Raw genomic sequence first — 21,923 nt, forward strand, 5'->3', positions numbered from 1 at the left:
ATCACAAGGCTCTGCTCTACGTGCGAGACACAGCCTAATCTCTTCATCCTGGTATGTCGGAACATGAGGTCTTCTATGAAACACCGTTATCCTTTCATTATTATCCCATCTCTCCTTCCATTCCTCCATTTCTCTTTTTTTACTCCATGGGAAAGAGCGATCCAATCTTTCTGTCGGCGTCTAGACTACGTGTATTTTACCTGAACTTTCCCAGAATTAGAGAATCAGCTCAAATGGGAAGGCTTTAGTGTGCAGTCTGTCTTTGCAGGGTACGTTATTTGCTGTGTTTCTCTCTCTATTTTGTGGCAGGTTGCAGGAATGGAGTACACTGTGCTGAAAGTGTAACTTTAGCCACCTGCATACACCTGATCCGGTCTGAATTTACTCTCAGCTGTTTGTGTGTGTGAATACTGCATGACTTCAAAGTGAAAGAGAGATGCTGTCAGCCCTATAGAGATATAGCTCAGGTTTGACAAGGGAATGATGAGAAACAACTATCAAAAGAGGAAAGCAACCAATAAATATTACTTGTCTTGTGAGTTACATTTTCCACTGTCGTTACATGATAAAAGTCCCTCAAATTACATCAAAACCCAGAGATTTTGACAGGTGATACTCAGTGGTGTGCTGGAAGGATGTCGCAGGAAATTAATATTACGGTCCTTTTCACTGACGGTTGCTAACCTTATAGATAAGGTGCCTGATGCCATGGGCTGGTGCGTGATTTTCATGATCCTGTAACAGGTTACCTATTACCTGGTAATGTCACTCATGATATTATCATTCTATAATGGTGTTATCACTCTCATGGCTGCGGGGTCAGAAAGAAACTTTGGAACTATGGATATAAAACTTTTTTGTAATATGGGTGCAGCGTAACAGTTTGTGTGTGTAGGGTCGCTGTTTATGTGTGTCACTGTCTGATATAGAATAACCTGTATGTTCTCTTTCAAATATTTGTTTCGGTATCTCACTATGGGATATTGTTGGACAAGCCTATCACTACGGAAGGTCCAATCTCACAACATCTTTCAAAGTCAGACAGGTCGAGTGGCGAATGAGGAGAGACCCTACTCATTATCAGTCCCCACGCCCGCGCTCTGGTCATTCTTGATCTCCATAAGCTTTCTTCAGCACGACTTGGTCCTTGTCTTCCTGCTTCACTGTTCTCAGGCGAACTGCCAGGCATAACGCTACCAAACGTGAATACTGACCGAACGGAAATATTTTCTTTGAGTAGAATTTGAATCGTAGATACCCATAGACTTCCAGTCATTACGCTAATGGTAGTTAGCATTGGCTTGTGAAACTACCTCTAACTCCCTTCATACTGGACACAGAGACACAAAAATCTGACTCTGGGGAAGTAGATGAAAGGCCTCATTACCAAAATCCCAAAGTATCCCTTTAATTCGAGGATAAAACCATTGTGTGTCTCTCAGAGTTATGGAACCTGCTAACCCTACTCAAGGAGAACCGAGCACAGGACCTGCCACAGCACCGGCATACCCCTGCCCCGGCACCGGCTAGCCATGTGGGGCTATGATAGCAGGCAAGGATACACACTGTGTATCACCTGCTTGGGGTAAGAACATGCACTGACGGCTCTCGCTCACCTGGTGTCCTGCATGCATTGTAAGGAGTTGCCGAGGACCGGCCTCAAACGGAGACTGCGTAAAGCAGCCCCTCTTCCTCATAGCCTTCGGGCGAGGAGTAAACTCCACACCCCCGACCCCAGACCTCCTGAGCACCCTCCCTGAACTTCCACCCGCTGTTTGACGAACACACAGCGGGGGAGGGGGAGCTCATTATCGAAGAGGATGACGATGACAGCATTAGTCATCTCTTCCCTGACGAAGACAATCGGGAAGAGGAACTCCAAGCCCTCCAGTGCCCTAAGCGGAGCATTGAAACCCAAGAAGAAGTACTGGCTTATTGATGTTTGCAAGCAGGCTGCAGCCAAACTCAATCTCGGTTGGAATGCACCTGAGGGGGGCGGCAATGCCGAGAGGGACTGGTTCGATGAGAAGAGAATCCCTTCTCGCACAATCCCGGGGAAGCAACTCCTCCCGACGGTCCCAGCCTGTTTGGCGGAAGCCAAACGTAACAAGGAAAAGCTCCTGTACAGCAATGCCCTTAGTGAGTTTGCAGCTTTGGACATGCAGGGCATGGAGGTGCTGGGTTTCAGCAAGCCTCCGGTTGGGGAGCAATCCTTGGCCAACCACCACAACCCCAGCTGTGTCTCCTCTCTGACCAGCATTTCCCTTCCTGGAAAGATGGAGAGCTTCTCAGTCTCAATCCTCCAGAAGGTCTAAGAGTCGGTGGCACTTTCAGTATGGACTCTTGAATTTGCCAACGACACTGCTTTACTAATTTCATATGTATATACTGGTTTCTACTCTACTGTATTTTAGTCAATACCACTCCGCCACTGCTCGTCCTAATACTGATATATTACTTAACTCCATTCTTTTACTTTTAGATTTGTGTGTATTGTTGTGAATTATTAGACATTACTGCACTGTTGGAGCTAGGAACACAAGCCTTTTGCTACATCCACAATAAATATATGTATGTGACCAATACAATTTGATTTAATAACACATCCCTACTGATGGCCTACCAGGTCGGAGCTGTTACAGGAGATGGGCAACCTCCTATGCATCGGGAGGGCTAACCGTGATCCCAGGGAGGAAATCTGCTTTGTCACACATACAGTTGAAGTCGGAAGTTGACATACACTTAGGTTGGAGTCATTAAATCTCATTTTTCAACCACTCCACAGATTTCTTGTTAACAAAATATAGTTTGGGCAAGTCGGCTAGGACATCTACTTCTGTGCATGACAAGTAAGTTTTCCAACAATTGTTTACAGACAGATTATTTCACTTATAATTCACTGTATCACAATTCCAGTGGGTCAGAAGTTTACATACACTAATTTGACTGTGCCTTTAAACTCCAGAAAATGATGTCATGGAGCTGCTCTTCCTCCCGGGGAAGGACTGCCCGTTCCATGATCTCGCCATCACGGTTGACAACTCCATTGTGTCCTCCTCCCAGAGCGCTAAGAACCTTGGCGTGATCCTGGAACGGTGGAACGGTGGCCCGTTCCGCTTCCCGTTCCCGCTTCCTGGAACGGTGGCCCGTTCCTGTAGGTTCATGCTCTACAACATCCGCAGAGTACGACCCTGCCTCACACAGGAAGCGGCGCAGGTCCTAATCCAGGCACTTGTCATCTCCCGTCTGGATTACTGCAACTCGCTGTTGGCTGGGCTCCCTGCCTGTGCCATTAAACCCCTACAACTCATCCAGAACGCCGCAGCCCGTCTGGTGTTCAACCTTCCCAAGTTCTCTCACGTCATCCCGCTCCTCCGCTCTCTCCACTGGCTTCCAGTTGAAGCTCGCATCCGCTACAAGACCATGGTGCTTGCCTACGGAGCTGTGAGGGGAACGGCACCTCAGTACCTCCAGGCTCTGATCAGGCCTTACACCCAAACAAGGGCACTGCGTTCATCCACCTCTGGCCTGCTCGCCTCCCTACCACTGAGGAAGTACAGTTCCCGCTCAGCCCAGTCAAAACTGTTCGCTGCTCTGGCCCCCCAATGGTGGAACAAACTCCCTCACGACGCCAGGACAGCGGAGTCAATCACCACCTTCCGGAGACAACTGAAACCCCACCTCTTTAAGGAATACCTAGGATAGGATAAAGTAATCCTTCTACCCCCCCCCCTTAAAAGATTTAGATGCACTATTGTAAAGTGGCTGTTCCACTGGATGTCATAAGGTGAATGCACCAATTTGTAAGTCGCTCTGGATAAGAGCGTCTGCTAAATGACTTAAATGTAAATGTAAATGTTTAGAAGCTTCTGATAGGCTAATTGACATAATTTTGAGTCAATTGGAGGTATTTCAAGGCCTACCTTAAAACTCTGCACCTCTTTGCTTGACATTATGGGAAAATCAAAAGAAATCAACCAAGACCTCAGAAACAAATTGTAGACCTCCACAAGTCTGGTTCATCCTTGGGAGCAATTTCCAAATGGCTGAAGGTACCGCGTTCATCTGTACAAACAATAGTATGCAATTATAGACATTATGGGACCACGCAGCCATCATACCGCTCAGGAAGGAGACGCGTTCTGACTCCCAGAGATGAATGTGCTTTGGTGTGAAAAGTGCAAATCAATCCCAGAACAACAGCAAAGGACCTTGTGAAGATGCTGGAGGAAACGGGTACAAAAGTATCTATATACACAGTAATACGAATCCTATATCGACATAACCTGAAAGGCCGCTCAGCAAGGATGAAGACACTGCTCCAAAACTGCCATAAAAAAGCCAGACTACGGTTTGCAACTGCACATTGGGGACTAAGATCGTACTTTTTGGAGAAATGTCCTCTGGTCTGATGAAACAAAAATATAACTGTTTGGCCATAATGACCATTGTTATGTTTGGAGGAAAAGGGGACGCTTGCAAACTGAAGAACACCATCCCAACCGTGAAGCAATGGGGTGGCAGCACAATGTTGTGGGGGTGCTTTGCTCCAGGAGGGACTGGTGCACTTCACGAAATAGATGGCATCATGTGGAATTTAAAATTATGTGGACATACTGAAGTAACATCTCAAGACATCAGTCAGGAAGTTAAAGCTTGGTCGCAAATGGGTCTTCCAAATGGACAATGACCCCAAGCATATGTGAGCAGACCAAGTAATTGGGTGTCACTCTAAAGCGGGAAGGTGGAATAAACGAGTCAGGGGTAGGTTTTCTTGATTGAACACAGTTCTCTATTGAGGGCATTTGGTCAACACAAACACTCCAACATAATCAATGAAAATCTTCCAAAGAAAAAAAAACATACATCTTCTTCTCCAGATGAAACAGGAACACAATAGGATTATCTTTAAACTACAACAAAAAGTCACGGGATTGTCACAGTCTTAGTGGTTCTTCCTGGATAGCTCCTCTCTCTCGGTGGCCATCTTCCAGAGATAGTTTCCCCCCCCTCTCTGCTGGTTCCATTCTCTCTCTTATAGGGGAAGGAGAGTATGTCATTAGTACCGTCAGCTGTGCTTAATTGCATCCGGTTACCTTGTCTCCCATTCCTTGTTGGGCTACTATCCATGAGCCCAGCCTGCCCTCTGGTGGTCCTTCCACATACCTTCCCCCCCCCAGGACCGAACCGGAGGGTCGGGCGCCAGACGCACCGTTTTGGTCGCGTCGGGACAGCACGTCTGCATTCCCGTTCCTCGATCCGGCCCTGTGGATGACATGGAAAGAGAATGGTTGTAAAGAAAAAAACCATCTGGCTATTCTTTTGTTATTGTTTCTCTTACCAGCCATCCATGTGAGGGGCGCATGGTCAGTAACTAATGCAAACCTCCGACCCAGTAGGTAGTACCGGAGATAATCGAGGGCCCACTTGATGGCGAAGGCCTCTTTCTCTACGGTCGCATACCTCTGTTCCCGATCGCTGAGCTTCCTACTAATGAAGAGAATCGGCTTCTCTGCTTCACCTTTACCCTGAGCTAGTATGGCCCCGAGCCCTGTATCCGAGGCGTCGACCTGCACAATGAACTCTTGTGAGAAGTCCGGAGCCTGTAGAACGGGATCAGAACACAGGCCATCTTTTAGCAATTGAAAGGTCTCTTCCGTCTCTTCTTTCCATTCTACCTGGTTTGGCAGGTTTTTCCTGATGAAGTTTGTGAGCGGGTTGGCAATGGTTGCATATCCTGGGATAAAACGTCGATAATATCCTGTTATCCCTAAGAAGGCCCAAACGTCTCGCTTGGTCCGGGGTCGAGGCCAGTCACAAATTGCCCTGGTCTTCTCTGCCTGTGGGCGTGTTTTCCCATTCCCCACGGTGTACCCCAGGTATTCCGCTTCGGACAGGCCCAGGCAGCATTTATTTGGATTGGCTGTCAACCCTGTGGCTTCCAAACTCACGAGCACCGCCCGTAATCGCAGGAGGTGACTATCCCAGTCTTCACTGTGGATGACCACATCGTCTATGTACGCCGCTGCATACTCTTGATGGGGCCGTAGAATGGCATCCATGAGGCGTTGGAAGGTTGCAGCGGCACCGTGCAGTCCGAAGGGCATCCTCACATACTGGAAAAGCCCCTCTGGGGTGGCGAAGGCAGTCTTTGGGCGATCCTCCGGAGCCACCGGCACTTGCCAATATCCCTTCGTCAAATCCAGGGTAGTGATGAACTTGGCATTTCCTAAGCGCTCCAAGAGTTCATCTACGAGGGGCATGGGATACGCATCGAATGTAGAGATGGCATTCACGTCCCTAAAGTCGTTGCAGAGTCTCATACTACCATCGGATTTGGGGACCAGGACTATGGGACTGGACCACTCACTCGTCGAGGGCTCGATCTCGCCCATCCTCAACATCTCCCTCACCTCTTTCTTAGTGATGACTCTGCGAGCCTCAGGAATCCTGTAAGGGTGGATATGCACCTTCTTGCCAGGTTCAGTGTGGATATGGTGGAACAGGACATCTGTTTGTCCTGGGAATGGAGAGAATATTCGACCGAAGTTCATAATCAGCTTGTCTAGCTGTCTTGACTGCTCCGGTAGGAGAGTTTGGCCACGGCGCACCTGTGGTAGAGCCTCCTCTTTTCCTTTGCCCTCCAGGGTCATCAAAGCCACCTCCTCCTCTCGTCCATGGTACGTCTTCAGCAGGTTTATGTGATAGAGTTGGACCTTCTTCCTCCTGTCAGGTTGCTTGATGAGGTAATTGACCGGTGAGACCCTTTTCATTACCTCGTAGGGCCCCCTCCACTGCGCCAGCAAGCGATGTTCGGCCGTGGGCACAAGCACCATCACTTTCTCTCCCACGGTGAACTCACGGGGGGGTCGCGGACTTATCATAGGCCCGGGCTTGGGTTGTTTGGGCCTTCTCCATATGCTCCTTGACTATGGGCCACACTGCTGACAAGGCGGTCTCTCATCAGGGTAACGTGTTCTATTGTGGATCAAAAGGGGCATGGTTGGGTCTCCCAGGTCTCCTTGGCTAAGTCGAGGATTCCTCGACAGGGTCTGCCATAGAGCAATTCAAACGGAGAGAATCCAGTGGATGCCCTGGGGTACTTCTCGCAGGGCAAACATTAAGTGTTGGAGAAGCATGTCCCAGTTTTTCCCGTCTCGGGACACCAGTCTTCTCAACATGCTATTAATTGTTTTGTTCAAGCATTCACACAACCCGTCTGTTTGAGGGTGGAATATGCTTGTACATATCTGTTGAACCTGATATAAGCGACAGAGGTCAACCGGGACATGAACGGGGTTCCTTGATCAGTTAAGATAGTCTTGGGGAGGCCCACACGAGAGAACATCAGGAATAACTCCTTGGCAATTCCCTTTGACGACATGTTACGCAGGGGTATGGCCTCCGGGAACTTGGTAGCTTAATCTATAACCACTAGGATGTACTCGTGTCCTCTGGCGGATTTTGGGAGGGGTCCTACGAGGTCAATATCTATGCGTTCAAAGGGAGTCTCTATGATGGGGAGAGGAATCAAAGGGTTACGTAGGTGTGGCCGTGGGGCTGTACGTTGACACGTCCTACAATACCTGGCCACATCACGGGTGACCCGGGGCCAATAGAATCTCTGCATGATTCTGTCAACAGGCTTGTCTCGTGCCAGATGTCCTCCTAGGACGTGGGAATGGGCTAACTGTAGAACTGTATCCCTGTATGGCCTAGGCACCATTAGTAATTCCTGGTTTCCCCCCCTTCGTCGCACGACCCAGTATAAGAGACCCCACCTGATTGCATAGTAAGGAAGAGGGGGCCCACCTGATCTGTCGACGTTCCTCCCGTCGATCACCTTCACCTTCCTCATGGCCTCCCTTAGGTCTGGGTCTCTATGCTGCGAGGTGCCGAACTGTCCCTTTAATTCCTGGGGCAGGTCGACCTCGGTAGAGGGATGTGGAGGTTGTTCCACATCCCCATCGGGGGTGACCGAGGAGAATCCCTTCCAGGTTCCCTCCTCGGATGGAGCTTCAAATATATCCCTTAGCGCCTGGTTGCTCCTTCCTTCCTGCGTTGTGTATAACCCTTCACATGTGTCTTCATCGGTGGTTTCCTGGAATAGCTGTCATAAACGTTGGGTCGCTATTTCTTCCTCTGCTGCAGAGGAAGAGGACGCGGCTACGTCTCCTTGTAGGACTACTACCTTGGGCTTGGATTTTCTCTTCTTTCCTGTCCCCCTTCTTCCCGTGCATAACGTCATCTGCCGAAGCTCCTTATATGAGGGACAGTCTCTCCCGATCAATATTGGCACCTTCAGCTGGGGCACTTTCCCTGCCCTGACTGTACACCTTCCTTTTGGAGTGAGAATAGGCAGATTCACAGTGGGGTAATAGTGGGTGTCTCCATGGATACAGGATACGGCTACTTTGTCTGGTAGCAGTGTTGCGGAGGTCACCATCCGCTCCTCTACTAACGTAACCATACTTCCCGAGTCGAGAATAGCTACCACATATTGTCCTTCGACTCGCACCGGAATCTGAGGCTGGGGCTATCTCTGCTAACCAACAGTGTTGATCCTGCCCCCTCAAAACGGGATGTGTGGGGGTAGGCAGTGATGACTCCGCGACCATGGGCTCATCCTTGTTAGGACATTGTGGGGCATAATGGTTGGGAGACTGACATTTATAACACCGACCCTGCTGTGTGATGGCTGACTTCTCCCACCTCCGGGGGGGGGCTTGGACGTTTCGGTGGCGGGCGCGCCGGGGTGAGTCGTGGTACGGGATTGGAAGACTCCTTCCGTTCCTCCTTGTCACTTTTTAACAACTCCCCTGTAGACCGATATGTTTCAACCGCCTGGGCTATGTCGTCGGCTGACAACGGGTTGGCTTGCCCCACAACCTTTTTTAAGTCACTGGGTAATTCTCTCAATATCTTGTCCACTACGAGAGTCTCTATCACATGTCCTACTCCCTTTCCAGGTTCTAGCCACTGTTTCGTCAGTCGTATTAATGCGAAGATCTGGGCACGGACGGGTTGATCAACTGTATAGGTCCATTGATGGAACTTTACAGCCCTATCTCTGGCAGTCAGCTGGTACCGGATCTCGGTTTTTAGTCGCCCATAGTCCGCAGCTTCGCGGGAATCCAGGTCAAAATAGGCTTCCTGAGCCACCCCGGTCAAAAGAGGGGCTAATGCGCTCGCCCATTCTTCCAAGGTGGCCGTCCTTTCGAAGGTCATGAGGAAGGCCTCAATATCATCCTTCTTGGAGAGACGAGGTAAGACGGCGTGAGCAGCCGCTCTTGGCTTAACTCTAGGTTCTTCTCGTCGGCTCAGCTGTTGTTGCAGGAGTTCTATGGTTGTCTGCTGTGCCGTGATCAATTGTTGTAGTAGGGCGTTATCCATCGTTCTTGAATGGTTCCTCCGGGTCTACTGGAAGAATCTTGATTTACTCACTTATCCTTGTGTCACTCGTCCACCTAATGCCCGCATCCTCCACCAATGTGAGCGGACCAAGTAATTGGGTGTCACTCTAAAGCGGGAAGGTGGAATAAACGAGTCAGGGGTAGGCTTTCTTGATTGATCACAGTTCTCTATTGAGGGCATTTGGTCAACACAAACACTCCAACATAATCAATGAAAATCTTCCAAAGAAAAAAAAAAAACATACATCTTCTCCAGATGAAACAGGAACACAATAGGATTATCTTTAAACTACAACAAAAAGTCACGGGATTGTCACCGTCTTAGTGGTTCTTCCTGGATAACTCCTCTCTCTCGGTGGCCATCTTCCAGAGATAGTTCCCCCCCCCCTCTCTGCTGGTTCCATTCTCTCTCTTATAGGGGAAGGAGAGTATGTCATTAGTACCGTCAGCTGTGCTTATTTGCCTCTGGTTACCTTGTCTCCCATTCCTTGTTGGGCTACTATCCATGAGCCCAGCCTGCCCTCTGGTGGTCCTTCCACACATACTTCCAAAGTTGTGGCAAATGGCTTAAGGACAACAAAGTCAAGGTATTGTAGTGGCCATTACAAAGCCCTGACCTCAATCCTATAGAAAATTTGTGGGCAGAACTGAAAAAGTGTGTGCGAGCAAGGAGGTATACAAAACCTGATTCAGTTACACTAGCTCTGTCAGGAGGAATGGGCCAAAATTCACCCAACTTATTGTGGGAAGCTTGTGGAAGGCTACCCGAAATGTTTTACCCAAGTAAACCAATTTAAAGGCAATGTTACCAAATACTAAATGAGTGTATGTAAACTTCTGACCCACTGGGAATGTGATGAAAGAAATAAAAGCCGAAATAAATAATTTGCTCTACTATTATTCTGACATTTCACATTTTTTAAATAAAGTGGTGATCCTAACTGTCCTAAGACAGGGAATTTTTACTCTGATTAAAATGTCAGGAATTGTGAAAAACTGAATTCAAATGTAGTTGGCTAAGGTGTATGTAAAACTTCTGACTTCAACTGTATAAAAACCTGTCTCCAGAGGCGGCATTTAAAGCTGTGGGTGCACTATGAGACTTGTGGTGGTTGGGGAGAGAGCCCTCTGGCTGAATATGTCCAGCCTATCAGACAAGGAGAAGGCAGACTTCCTCAATGCTCCTGTTGGCGTGGCAGGCCACCGCCATGCGGCAGAGGTGCGAACTTCACAAGAAGGAGGGCAAAGCCTTCAACTTCACCTTGCCTCACATACCTGGGAACCGTGGAACCCCAGCAAGAAGAATGCATGGCTTCGGGGTAGGGAGAGGGCAGTACACTGGCGCTAGGGCCACTAAAACCCCTGTGACGCTGCAGACTGCGAGCCCCCAGTCAAGACCCAATAACAGAGGCAGCCAGTGGGGGAAGCGGTCATTTGTTGCACCTGCAACGAGGCCCAGCCCCATTGATTCCCTTGGAGCGAAGAAGAGGTCAGTCCCCAGTGGCAGAGAGGGGCAGTCAACAGTTCACACCATATTCTAGCCTGTCCCTCTCCTGAGCGCAGACTTTCCTCCCCCAATAAAACAGGGGAGAGGCACATTTGCGCTCCATGAGCCCTATCTCCGTGCAGCGGCTCATTCCTAAAATGTCCAGCCACAGGGAAGATGGAGGGAGTTCACTCAACTCTAGATCTGGGATGTTAACCAAAAATAGGTCGACACAGACCATACCGATCAGCATTTTGCTGATATTGTTTATTACGGTAGTAGCCTATACTAGAGAAATAAGAAGCAGCAAATAAAATAAGTTTGAAAAATAACTTGTGGGCAACTCACTACAAGAGCAGTGAACTGGCACACATGCACAGTCCAGCCCTGGGTCCTGTCCACAGTCACAAAGGGGTAGACACTGCAGTGTTATGAAACCACCCACTTTCAACGCTCCATTTTGGACCTAGGGGTCCTCAACAGCTACGTGACGAAGTTCATATTCCGTATGCTCAACGTGCTGTCTCGTTCTATTTGTCGAGGTGACTGGTTCACCACAGTTTACTTCACATTAGCATTCTGCCAGGTTTCTCGGGTTCACCTTTCAGGGCACGGCCTACGAGTACCTTGCGGTCTCCTTTGGGCTTGCATTAGCCACCCAGACGTTCAGCAAGTGTGTTAAAGCGGCTCTGGCGTCCTGGTTCAAGATCAACCAGAAAAAGAGCTTAAGTTTGCTGCACACTCAGAGACTAGAAAGAATGCCTGGGCGCCAGACTGGATTCTATCTCTTCTGGACCACACTATCGGTCAGCCGCATCACGCCATTCCATCAGTGTATTGCCCTGTTCAGAATATGTCTCAGAGTGCTGGGTTTGATGGCTTCCACCATTTCAGTAGTACTACTGGGAATACTGAGGATGAGAGACTCCCAGCATTGGATCTCTGCCCAGTGCGTGTATACTTTGTCACCTATATCGAAAGGTAAAAGGTGACCACAATCTGTCTCTCGGTCCTCCGCCACTGGAGGAGCCCCTTCATCTTTGTTACAGGCATTCTCCTAGGGGTAGTGTCAGTGAGGTGTTGACGACAGAAGCATCACTCACGGGATGGGGCCCAGTTCACGAGGGAAGAGCGGTAAACAGGTACAACTACGGTAAAGTAGTAAAACTACCTTGACCTACTGACAGTATTCCTATCTCCAAAACACTTTTTGCTCTTCTTCTGGAATTGTCACATCCTGGTCAGGACAGACAATACGACTGTGATAGCATACATCAACCGCCAGGGTGGCACTCATTCTCGGCATCTACGTAGACTGGCTGTCAAGATTATTCTGTGGAACAGAGCACAACTCCTCTCATTACGCGTGACTGATGTCCCGGGAGTACTGAACGTAGGAGCGGACTTATTGTTCAGAGGGAATCCCATTCATGGGGATTGGAGGCTCAATCCCCAAGTGTTGAACCAGATCTGGGATAGATACGGTCGAGTATCTTCACATAATACAAAGACGCACACTGCCCGCTGTTCTTTGCCCTGGCAGGAGATGCACCACTAGGGGTGGACACTCTGGCACACCCTTGGCAAAGGGTGCTGCTCTATGCTTTTCCTCCTTTCTGCCTAATACTCCCTACTCAAGCTTTGTTCCCTCACACTGGTTTATCTTGATAGCCTCTCAAGGTTAAATGCACACAATAATATCAATAATAACAATAATAATAATAATTGTTGATAGTCAGATCAATATAAGTTTGTTTAAAAAGTTTGCATGCTTTGCAAGAAGAATGATTTTCCCTAATAATCCTGTTTTTATGGACACTTGTGGTGATCGGGTCAGCTGTTTGTTCACTTGCAAGAAATGCTTAATTCGGCAGGAATTTACAAGGCTATGTGAGAGGTTATAGACCTAGAGTCAGTGTCCAGATTTGAGTTACTATTTAACCCATCTGACCAGTAGGCTACAGTTCAAGCCTATTTGAAATCCATCTTGTGACTGTCGAAATGGTATCACAGTCATCACACATAACACTGCTATAATCCTCTTTTACCACTTCATCAAATCTTTACAAAACATTTATTTTCTGACATTTCTCTTTTACTCTCCATTTCGCAGCTTTTCTCTTACTGTTCTGCCCCTGGCCATCATCGTCAATAAGAATTTGTTCTTAACTGAATTGCCTAATTAAATAAAGGTTGTTTGGTCACAAACTGAAATTAGGCAAACTATTAGAATTTTAGCAACCAGGCAAAGATGGACATTTCTGCATAGATTGACATTTCTGCATTTCTGCATTCTGAGATCGTACATATTAAGTCTATATGAAAAGTTCATTTTCCCACACTTTCTTCACTCACAAAAAAAGGAGGGAGGCTTGCACTACCATTGCTGGCACATGCGCATAAAGAAATACACTGCCAGAACACAGATTAAGCTGTTTACATGTCCTAATAATTAAAAAGATTGAAACAACTGCTTTTCTGGGCAATCAGTATATGCTTACTTTGATTTTGAATTGACGCCGATTAAGATTAGCAGAGTAAAGTGTTCACATGACAAATGCCACACTCGGCCTACTGCCATAATCAGTTTAAAATCAGATTATTAGTGCTCATGTAAACATACTCAGTGTGACTTTGTCTTTGTGTTTCTTGGATATTTACATTGTTTTGTTCACATGCTAGGTTGTTAGTTTGAGTTGGAAAGAACTGCTAGCAAAGAGACATTGAAGATTCTCATCTTTCTATAATTTTTTTCAGACACCATGGGAGGGCCCCGTTACCCCGGTAACTGCATACCATTAACTGCAAAGTAGGATACCACGGCAGAATGATATAATATCATGTGGAATTGTATCAAATCGGGTGGTCTTTTGTTTTGCAAACTCTGATATTGTGCATTCAGTACAGAAAAAAACTGTCTCTAGAGCTACGCAAATTAAATTAAAGAGCAACTATACAATCCAAAATTGTCACGCCCTGGCCATAGCCGGCGCACTGTGTCTCCCGTGTGTCTGCACAGCCCAGTGCGTCCTGTGCCTGCGCCCCACACATGCCGGGCTAGAATCACCATCCAGCCAGGAAGGGTGGTGCAGGCCCTTAGTTCGAGACCTCCAGTGCGCTTCCACGGCCCGGTCTATCCTGTGCCTCCTCCAAGGACCAGGCTGTCTCTCAGTCTCCTTCCTGCATCTTGGTCCTCACCTTCTCCTTCCAACAGCCGTTACAAAAACATGTTTTTTATTTTCTTCCCAGACCTCAAAAGTAATCTCCTGATGTGGTTTAAGGATTGTTGTGGACTTGGAAAAACAACCAAATCGGATGTTCTATTAAAATAAGTGATTTTTTTTTGTGAAAACGTGAAGAAAATCTGGGGGAAATCCGAAATCTGCAAAAACAAAGCCGAGAAACCGTACTTGTTGTTGGTGTTATTATGGCAAATAAATGCATTGGCTAGTAATAATTATAAGTGTCAGGTAATGAGTGGCTGGTAGATTTTTTTCATCTACCTGCCACAATGGCTGGTGGACCAAAAAGTTGGTTTATGAACAGGGCCTAAAAACTATGTCGTGGGTTGCTCCAAAACCACTCTCAGGCATTTGTTTACACCTTGTTCAGTCATGTTACCTCATCAGCTAGCTAGCTAACAACCTGGTTACTTTACCAGTATAACTAAACATTTGGGGTCACAGAATGAAAGGAAATAGCTTTTTCAAAAGATCAATGATCATAGAAATTAATGACTGATCTCTTACTATATCTCAATCATGTAAAAATATATATTCTGGTGCGCCTAGATTGTGCTTTTAACTTTTTTTTAAGTTGGGAAAATATTAATTTAGAGCCCTGCATACACCACTCGCCTTGGAAAAGCCTCAGGTGTTGTGACGTCCTCCTAACCCTGACCGCTCTACTCTTTAGTGCGTCTGTGTGTAAGAAACCTGATTTAGGCCCCTAGCCAGACACTGGGCCTGAGGAGACTAGCTGATGTGAACAATGACTAACCAGTCACTCTCTACACAATAGAGAACAAACACGTCAAAACCAGAAGGAACACAGGTTTGACATCTGGTCATGTACCCAAATATGTTTAAATGTCAATATGAATCTGGTTACTGTCACATGACAACACCCACGTCAACTGTACATTACCTGAACTGGTGAATCTTGATTTCACCATATCGTTTGGTAATTCCAAAATGTAGCAGCTCATTGTCTTTGGTGCATTTGGCACAGGTGTGGTTGTGAGATAGAACATCTAACTAAATGCTCATTGATGTGTTGATTCGTGGCCCCTGAGAACGGGATGCAAGCTGGAATGATGACAATGTAACACAGCTGCCAAGACAAGAACAGTGTGAGTCCTCAGTCTAGGAAACAAAACCATTCTGCTTCAGTAAGGGCTGATATTCAGGTGAACTAAGATAGGAAAACGACTAGACACGTCTTTTTCAACCTGATTTATGATGCTATTAAAGTTGCAGACAGTATAATATATTAAAACTGTCAACCTGACACATGCGCCCTTATAAGAAAAAACGATTTGGTTCCACTTCCAGGTAGAAATAACCCTAGTTGGGTTCCATGTAGAACCTTCTGTGAAAAGGGATTTTACATTGAACCTAAAAGGGTTCTACCTGGAACCAAAAAGTGTTCTTCAAAGGGTTATCCTATGGGGACAGACAAAAAAACTCGTTTAGGTTCTTGATAGCACCTTTTTTTCCTATGTGTACAAGAACATGAAACAGCTCTATACACAATGCATTATCAACACTCACTGGAGTCTCAACATAGATCCCTATCCAAGACCTTATGGAACAAATTACCTCCCTCTAACAATACATTAGGAACTAACACTGCGGCACATTTTGTTATTGTATTGCATTTGTCAAAAAGTGTTTAACAAAAACCTTGCTGGACCCAAGTGTCTAGAAAGAAAAGCTCAGGGTGTCAGTGGCAAATAATTGCAAAGGTATGGAAGAAGCCTTGAGAGGAACTGTACTCTAGAGAGCCCAACCTCAGCAGTACACCGTGATATACGTATTTATAACACATTGTAACATCCTCATCTGCCTGCAGTCAGCTAGCCTATGCCTATGCACTATTATTGGAAGAGCGTTGGCATACAACTGCTTGCATTTTGAATGGGGTTATATATTACAAATTGTCTGTCTATATTTTTTTTGCTAGACTAGATGCAAAGCGCAACATTGTGTTGTCGGATTTAACTTTACCTGAGTCGTCCGCGCTCCGTTCGCTAGACCTGTTGAAATCGCTTCCTGTGTAGAAAGTTGAGCGATCACTTTCCAACGTCCTATCTATCTCCTAAAAGTCTCAACGTTTACTAATTCCCCCCAATAGGTAATAGTAAAAAAGATCAATAACACGACAGTTTGCGAATCGATTTCGTGAAGTCTTCAGTTCGGTACGAAGTGTGTAGGCAAACTTTATTTTTGGAGAACTGGGTTTCCCTAAGCACCGCTGCCAGGCTGGTTCTGCCGGCCCTCTCCTCCACTGTGCGTGGCGGTCCAGCCCCTCCTCCATCAGTGACAACCCAGTCCCTCATTAATGATGTACTATATGTAGAAATAAGCACCATGTTTTTATGTGCTAATAACACAAAAATCATGGCGCATCGAACTCTATCAATGTCACGCCACTTCTGAATCCCTTAACGCGCTGCGCTCTCGGATTTTGCTTATGATATTTGGACGGAGCTAGCTATTTTACAATGACATTCTCGTCTAAGAAATTAACAATAACCTAGTATTTTCTGGGTTGATCAGTGAAGCTGCAGGTCTCCCCTCTATGGGTCAATTACACCGTTACGTGTCCACGGACCTGGATGAGATGGGAGACATGACGCCACTTGATTTCCACTTTTAATTCACAGGTGAGGTCGTGGTGAGTGGGACTCGGGTTACTATGTACGTACAGTGCCTTCAGAAAGTATTCATGCCCCTTGATATTATTCCACATTTTGTTGTGTTACAGCCTGATTTCAAAATATATGACATCGTTTTTTTGTTGTTGTAAATCACACACCCATAATGACAAAGTGAAAACATGTTTTTAGACATTCTTTCTAATTTGTTGAAAATGAAATATATAAATATCTCATTAAACCCTTGTGTTGTCTTAAGGGTAAAAAAAAATGATCCGCCACTAATGTTTAACAGCAGAGAAAAACCCCTAAATGATATTTTTTCAACTTGAATTTTGATTACATTTCCTAGAGTGACCCCAACATTAGATAAAGTGAAACATCGTCTTTGTTCATATTTCCAATGAAGCTGTACACCACCAGGGTACAAAGATTGTCTTAGGGTCATTTTTGACCCGGCAGTTATAAAATAATTTACACACCACAAAAATCAAAGACACACACACACACAATGTGAAATTGAGATTGTGTGCTAATGGTTTAAGTTTCTTGTGCGGCATCTCCCCTCCACGACCCCACACATGACCCAAGTTCACAGACAAAATAAAAAATTATTGAAAGCATTGTTTACTAATGGGGAATGCAGTCAGAGGCTATAAAGGTGCTGCGGATGACAGTCCCCCCAGTTCTCTCTTTGCTGAAGCCATGAGTGCACGTTTCAGTGCCCAACAGGTTGTAGACCTGATTTATGAAGATGTCCAAGAGGAATAAGGAAACAAATTATTTAGAAGAGGAGGAGGTATCTGAAGAAAATGGGGAAGAATTACAACCCAGAGCACAATGCATCATCTTCAGATGAAGAAATCCCCCAAGCTGAAAGAGATACATTTCTGTCAAAGAACAGCAAAAGAACATGGTCCTTGTCACCATATGACAACCAGGGCAGGATGGCAGCACAAAATGTCATAAGGATGACCCCAGAGCCCACAAGACATGCAGTTGCCCATGCCCAGGACAGTGCCTCAACATTCTACATGTCATAAGGATGACCCCAGAGCCCACAAGACATGCAGTTGCCCATGCCCAGGACAGTGCCTCAACATTCTACATGTCATAAGGATGACCCCAGGGCCCACAAGACATGCAGTTGCCCATGTCCAGGACAGTGCCTCAACATTCTACAGGTTCATCACACCAGCCTTCGAAAAAATAATCCTGGAGATGACAAATTTGCAGGGTTTCCGTAAATATGGAGACAACTGGAAAAAGATGGATGAGATTGACCTGCGTGCCTACTACATACATTACAGATATGAAAATAAAAATGTAAGTGATTTTCACTGTTCATTTTATTATGTATTGCTGTAATATCCTTGATTTATGTTATTATTTTCTGTGACACTGATACTAATTACTGATAGTAATCTCTTTTGTCAAAAGGTCGCTGTTCTTTCCGGCAGTATATGCCCAGCAAGCCAGCAAAGTATGGCATCCAGATATGAGTGGCCTGTGACGCACAATCCAGCTACACTTGGAAGATGCAAGTCTACACAGGGAAACCGACCAGTGGAGGCCCGGATAAGAACCAGGGGATGCGGGTTGTGCTTGATGTGACAGATGGAATGAGGGGGCACAATGTCACATGTGACAATTTCTTCACCTCTTATGAGCTCAGCCAGCAGCTCCTGAAGAGAAAGATTACCATGGTTGGTACAGTTAGAAAGAACAAGCCTCCCCCTGCACTCTTCGCAACAAGAGGGAGAGAGGCCTTCTCATCAAAGTTTGCCTTCACCCCCACCACCACTCTAGTTTCTTACCTCCCCACAAGAATGTGGTCCTCCTGAGCACACTGCAAAAAAACAGCTGAGATCAGTGATCGTGAGGACAGGAAGCCAGCCATCATCCTGGACTACAACCACAACAAAGGAGGCGTAGACAACCTGGACAAGGTGATTGTAACTTACAGCTGCAGGAGGATGACTGCCCGCTGGCCCCTGGTCATCTTCCATAACATCACTGATGTGTCCTCATACAATTCCTGCATGATATGGAACAAGATCAACCCTACCTGGATCCCTGATAAGCAGAACAAGAGGGTGTTCCTGGAGCAGCTGGGAAAGGCACTTGTAACCCCACACATTCAAAGAAGGGAGTGCCTCCCCTGCACAGCAGCCTCTGCAGTGCTTGTGAAAGCTGTTCAGGGGGCTGAATCTTGTCCTGATCCACATGAGGCTGCAGCTGGGGCAGGCAAGAGGAGGAGAAGCCAATTCTGCCCCCCAAAGAAGGACTGTAAAACAAATACTATGTGCTGCACATGGTAAAAATACATCTGCAAAGTCCATGCAAACACACTTGCATACTGTCCTACATGTGCTAATTAAAGTTGATTGATTTATGTTCTTCATGTTTTTGTTTTGTATCTATTATCTTGTTTTATTCTTACTTATTGTTGTTTATACACCTTGTGAATGGGGGCATTGGTTTAAAAAATGTGAGAATACTAGTATTTTGTAGTTGAATTTCTCATTGTACAGTATATAAGAATATATTACTATGTTGCCAAAAAAGTATGACTCGTTTCAATAAAAATGCATTCAAAACTACTTTCTGCACATTTTTCTACTTTCTTAGGCTATACAAGTGCTATCTCTTGCTAAAGACAAATGTATGTTTACACCTATGCAGTACCTTTAGCAATAATAATAAAGTAAAGAAAACAATTATGACAGGTATGTTGTAGTAAAAACAAGTGGTGTCCACTGATTAAATGAAGTCTTTCTGCATTGTGAAAATGGGAAACCCAGATATTCACAAAGTTTGTGATGAATGACAAGTTGTTTCTTCATGCAAAACAGATTTGGGGTTTATAATTCAATTAAGCTACTTTAATTTAGGGGTTTAATGAAGGCAGGTAATTTTTTACCCTTAGGATAAGGTAGTAAACAGAATGTTAAGACTACACAAGGGTTAAATAAGTATTAGCACCCCTGAGTCAATACTTTGTAGAAGCACATAGCAAAGAGGTGTGAATACTTATGTACATGATATATCTGTATTTCAATTTCAATACATTTGCAAACCTTTCTTAAAACATGTTTTCACTTTGCCATTATGGGGTATTGTGTGTAGATGCTTGAGAGAGAAAATAACTATTTAATCCCTTTTGAATTCAGGCTGTAACACAACAACTGGTGAGCGGTCGCATCTGCACTTCGCTCCGCAGGTAGTATAACTTTTCATTACATTTCATTACATTTCATTATAGTACAACGGTTTGACTTGTCTAATCTTAGCAATTTCTTCTTAGCTAGCTACATAGCCGTCTTTGTATCAAAGATAATTGCGTAATTATCGTATTTCGTCGTCCTAACGTAGTCTTCACTGCTATTTGCCCAGCAGCTAGCCAGCTAGCAAACGTCCACCGAATAGCTGCACTGTAGAAACTATTACACTCAACTGAACGACTTGATTAGTGTAGTGTTAGCTAGCTACATAGCTGTCTTTGCTGTCTTCGTAGCCAAGATAATTGTGTAGTTTAGAGTGTGTAGTCTTAGAGTGATTATCTTAATTTACCGAGGTTAGCTAGCCAGCTATTTGTCGTCCTTAACGTAGGAGACACTGCTAGCTAGCCAACAGCTAGCCAACGTCTTCCGAATAGAACTCAACAACCCGGTCGCATTCCGCCTCGCTCCACAGGTAGTATCACATTTTCATTTAATTTCATTACAGTACAACGGTTTGATTTGTTTGATCGTAGCTAGCTACATAGCTAGCTACATAGCCGTCTTTGTATCAAAGATAATTGTGTAGTCTAGAGCGATTTTCTAGGTTAGCTAGCCAGCTATTGTCGTTCTTTTAACGCAACGTAACGTAATCAACACTGCTAGAGTTCATCAATGAGCTTGATGCCTTGATAAGCTCCTTTCCTGAGGACGGCTCACCTCTCACAGTTCTGGGCGACTTTAACCTCCCCACGTCTACCTTTGACTCATTCCTCTCTGCCTCCTTCTTTCCACTCCTCTCCTCCTTTGACCTCACCCTCTCACCATCCCCCCCTACTCACAAGGCAGGCAATACGCTCGACCTCATCTTTACTAGATGCTGTTCTTCCACTAACCTCATTGCAACTCCCCTCCAAGTCTCCGACCACCACCTTGTATCCTTTTCCCTCTCGCTCTCATCCAACACTTCCCACACTGCCCCTACTCGGATGGTATCGCGCCGTCCCAACCTTCGCTCTCTCTCCCCCGCTACTCTCTCCTCTTCCATCCTATCATCTCTTCCCTCTGCTCAAACCTTCTCCAACCTATCTCCTGATTCTGCCTCCTCAACCCTCCTCTCCTCCCTTTCTGCATCCTTTGACTCTCTATGTCCCCTATCCCCTCCCGCTCCGTGGCTCGACGACTCATTGCGAGCTCACAGAACAGGGCTCCGGGCAGCCGAGCGGAAATGTAGGAAAACTCGCATCCCTGCGGACCTGGCATCCTTTCACTCCCTCCTCTCTACATTTTCCTCCTCTGTCTCTGCTGCTAAAGCCACTTTCTACCACTCTAAATTCCAAGCATCTGCCTCTAACCCTAGGAAGCTCTTTGCCACCTTCTCCTCCCTCCTGAATCCTCCCTCTCTGCAGAGGACTTCGTCAACCATTTTGAAAAGACGGTCGACGACATCCGATCCTCATTTGCTAAGTCAAACGACACCGCTGGTTCTGCTCACACTGCCCTACCCTGTGCTCTGACCTCTTTCTCCCCTCTCTCTCCAGATGAAATCTTGCGTCTTGTGACGGCCGGCCGCCCAACAACCTGCCCGCTTGACCCTATCCCCTCCTCTCTTCTCCAGACCATTTCCAGAGACCTTCTCCCTTACCTCACCTCGCTCATCAACTCATCCCTGACCGCTGGCTACGTCCCTTCCGTCTTCAAGAGAGCGAGAGTTGCACCCCTTCTGAAAAAACCTACACTCGATCCCTCCAATGTCAACAACTACAGACCAGTATCCCTTCTTTCTTTTCTCTCCAAAACTCTTGAACGTGCCGTCCTTGGCCAGCTCTCCCGCTATCTCTCTCAGAATGACCTTCTTGATCCAAATCAGTCAGGTTTCAAGACTAGTCATTCAACTGAGACTGCTCTTCTCTGTATCACGGAGG

General features: G+C 46.1%; 1 protein-coding gene across 4 annotated transcripts in view; it reads right to left on the reverse strand.

Moving 5' to 3' along the window:
* Positions 1-16,387, reverse strand: part of LOC124007055 (rho guanine nucleotide exchange factor 28-like) — a 109,970-nt gene extending 93,583 nt beyond the window's left edge. For 3 of the 4 annotated variants that reach the window (XM_046317325.1, XM_046317324.1, XM_046317326.1), the window contains exons 1-2: positions 16,128-16,387; positions 5,097-5,265 (exon numbers count right to left, since the gene is read on the reverse strand). In XM_046317325.1, coding sequence (XP_046173281.1) covers positions 5,097-5,130 — 34 coding nt within the window. In that variant the 5' untranslated portion in view covers positions 5,131-5,265; positions 16,128-16,387. The remainder of the gene's footprint in view (positions 1-5,096; positions 5,266-16,127) is intronic. The other variant, XM_046317327.1, reaches the window with a different exon arrangement.
* Positions 16,388-21,923: the final 5,536 nt, after the last annotated feature.

Source organism: Oncorhynchus gorbuscha, linkage group LG20 (assembly GCF_021184085.1).
Source record: "Oncorhynchus gorbuscha isolate QuinsamMale2020 ecotype Even-year linkage group LG20, OgorEven_v1.0, whole genome shotgun sequence".
In the NCBI taxonomy this organism is placed as follows: Eukaryota; Metazoa; Chordata; class Actinopteri; order Salmoniformes; family Salmonidae; genus Oncorhynchus; species Oncorhynchus gorbuscha.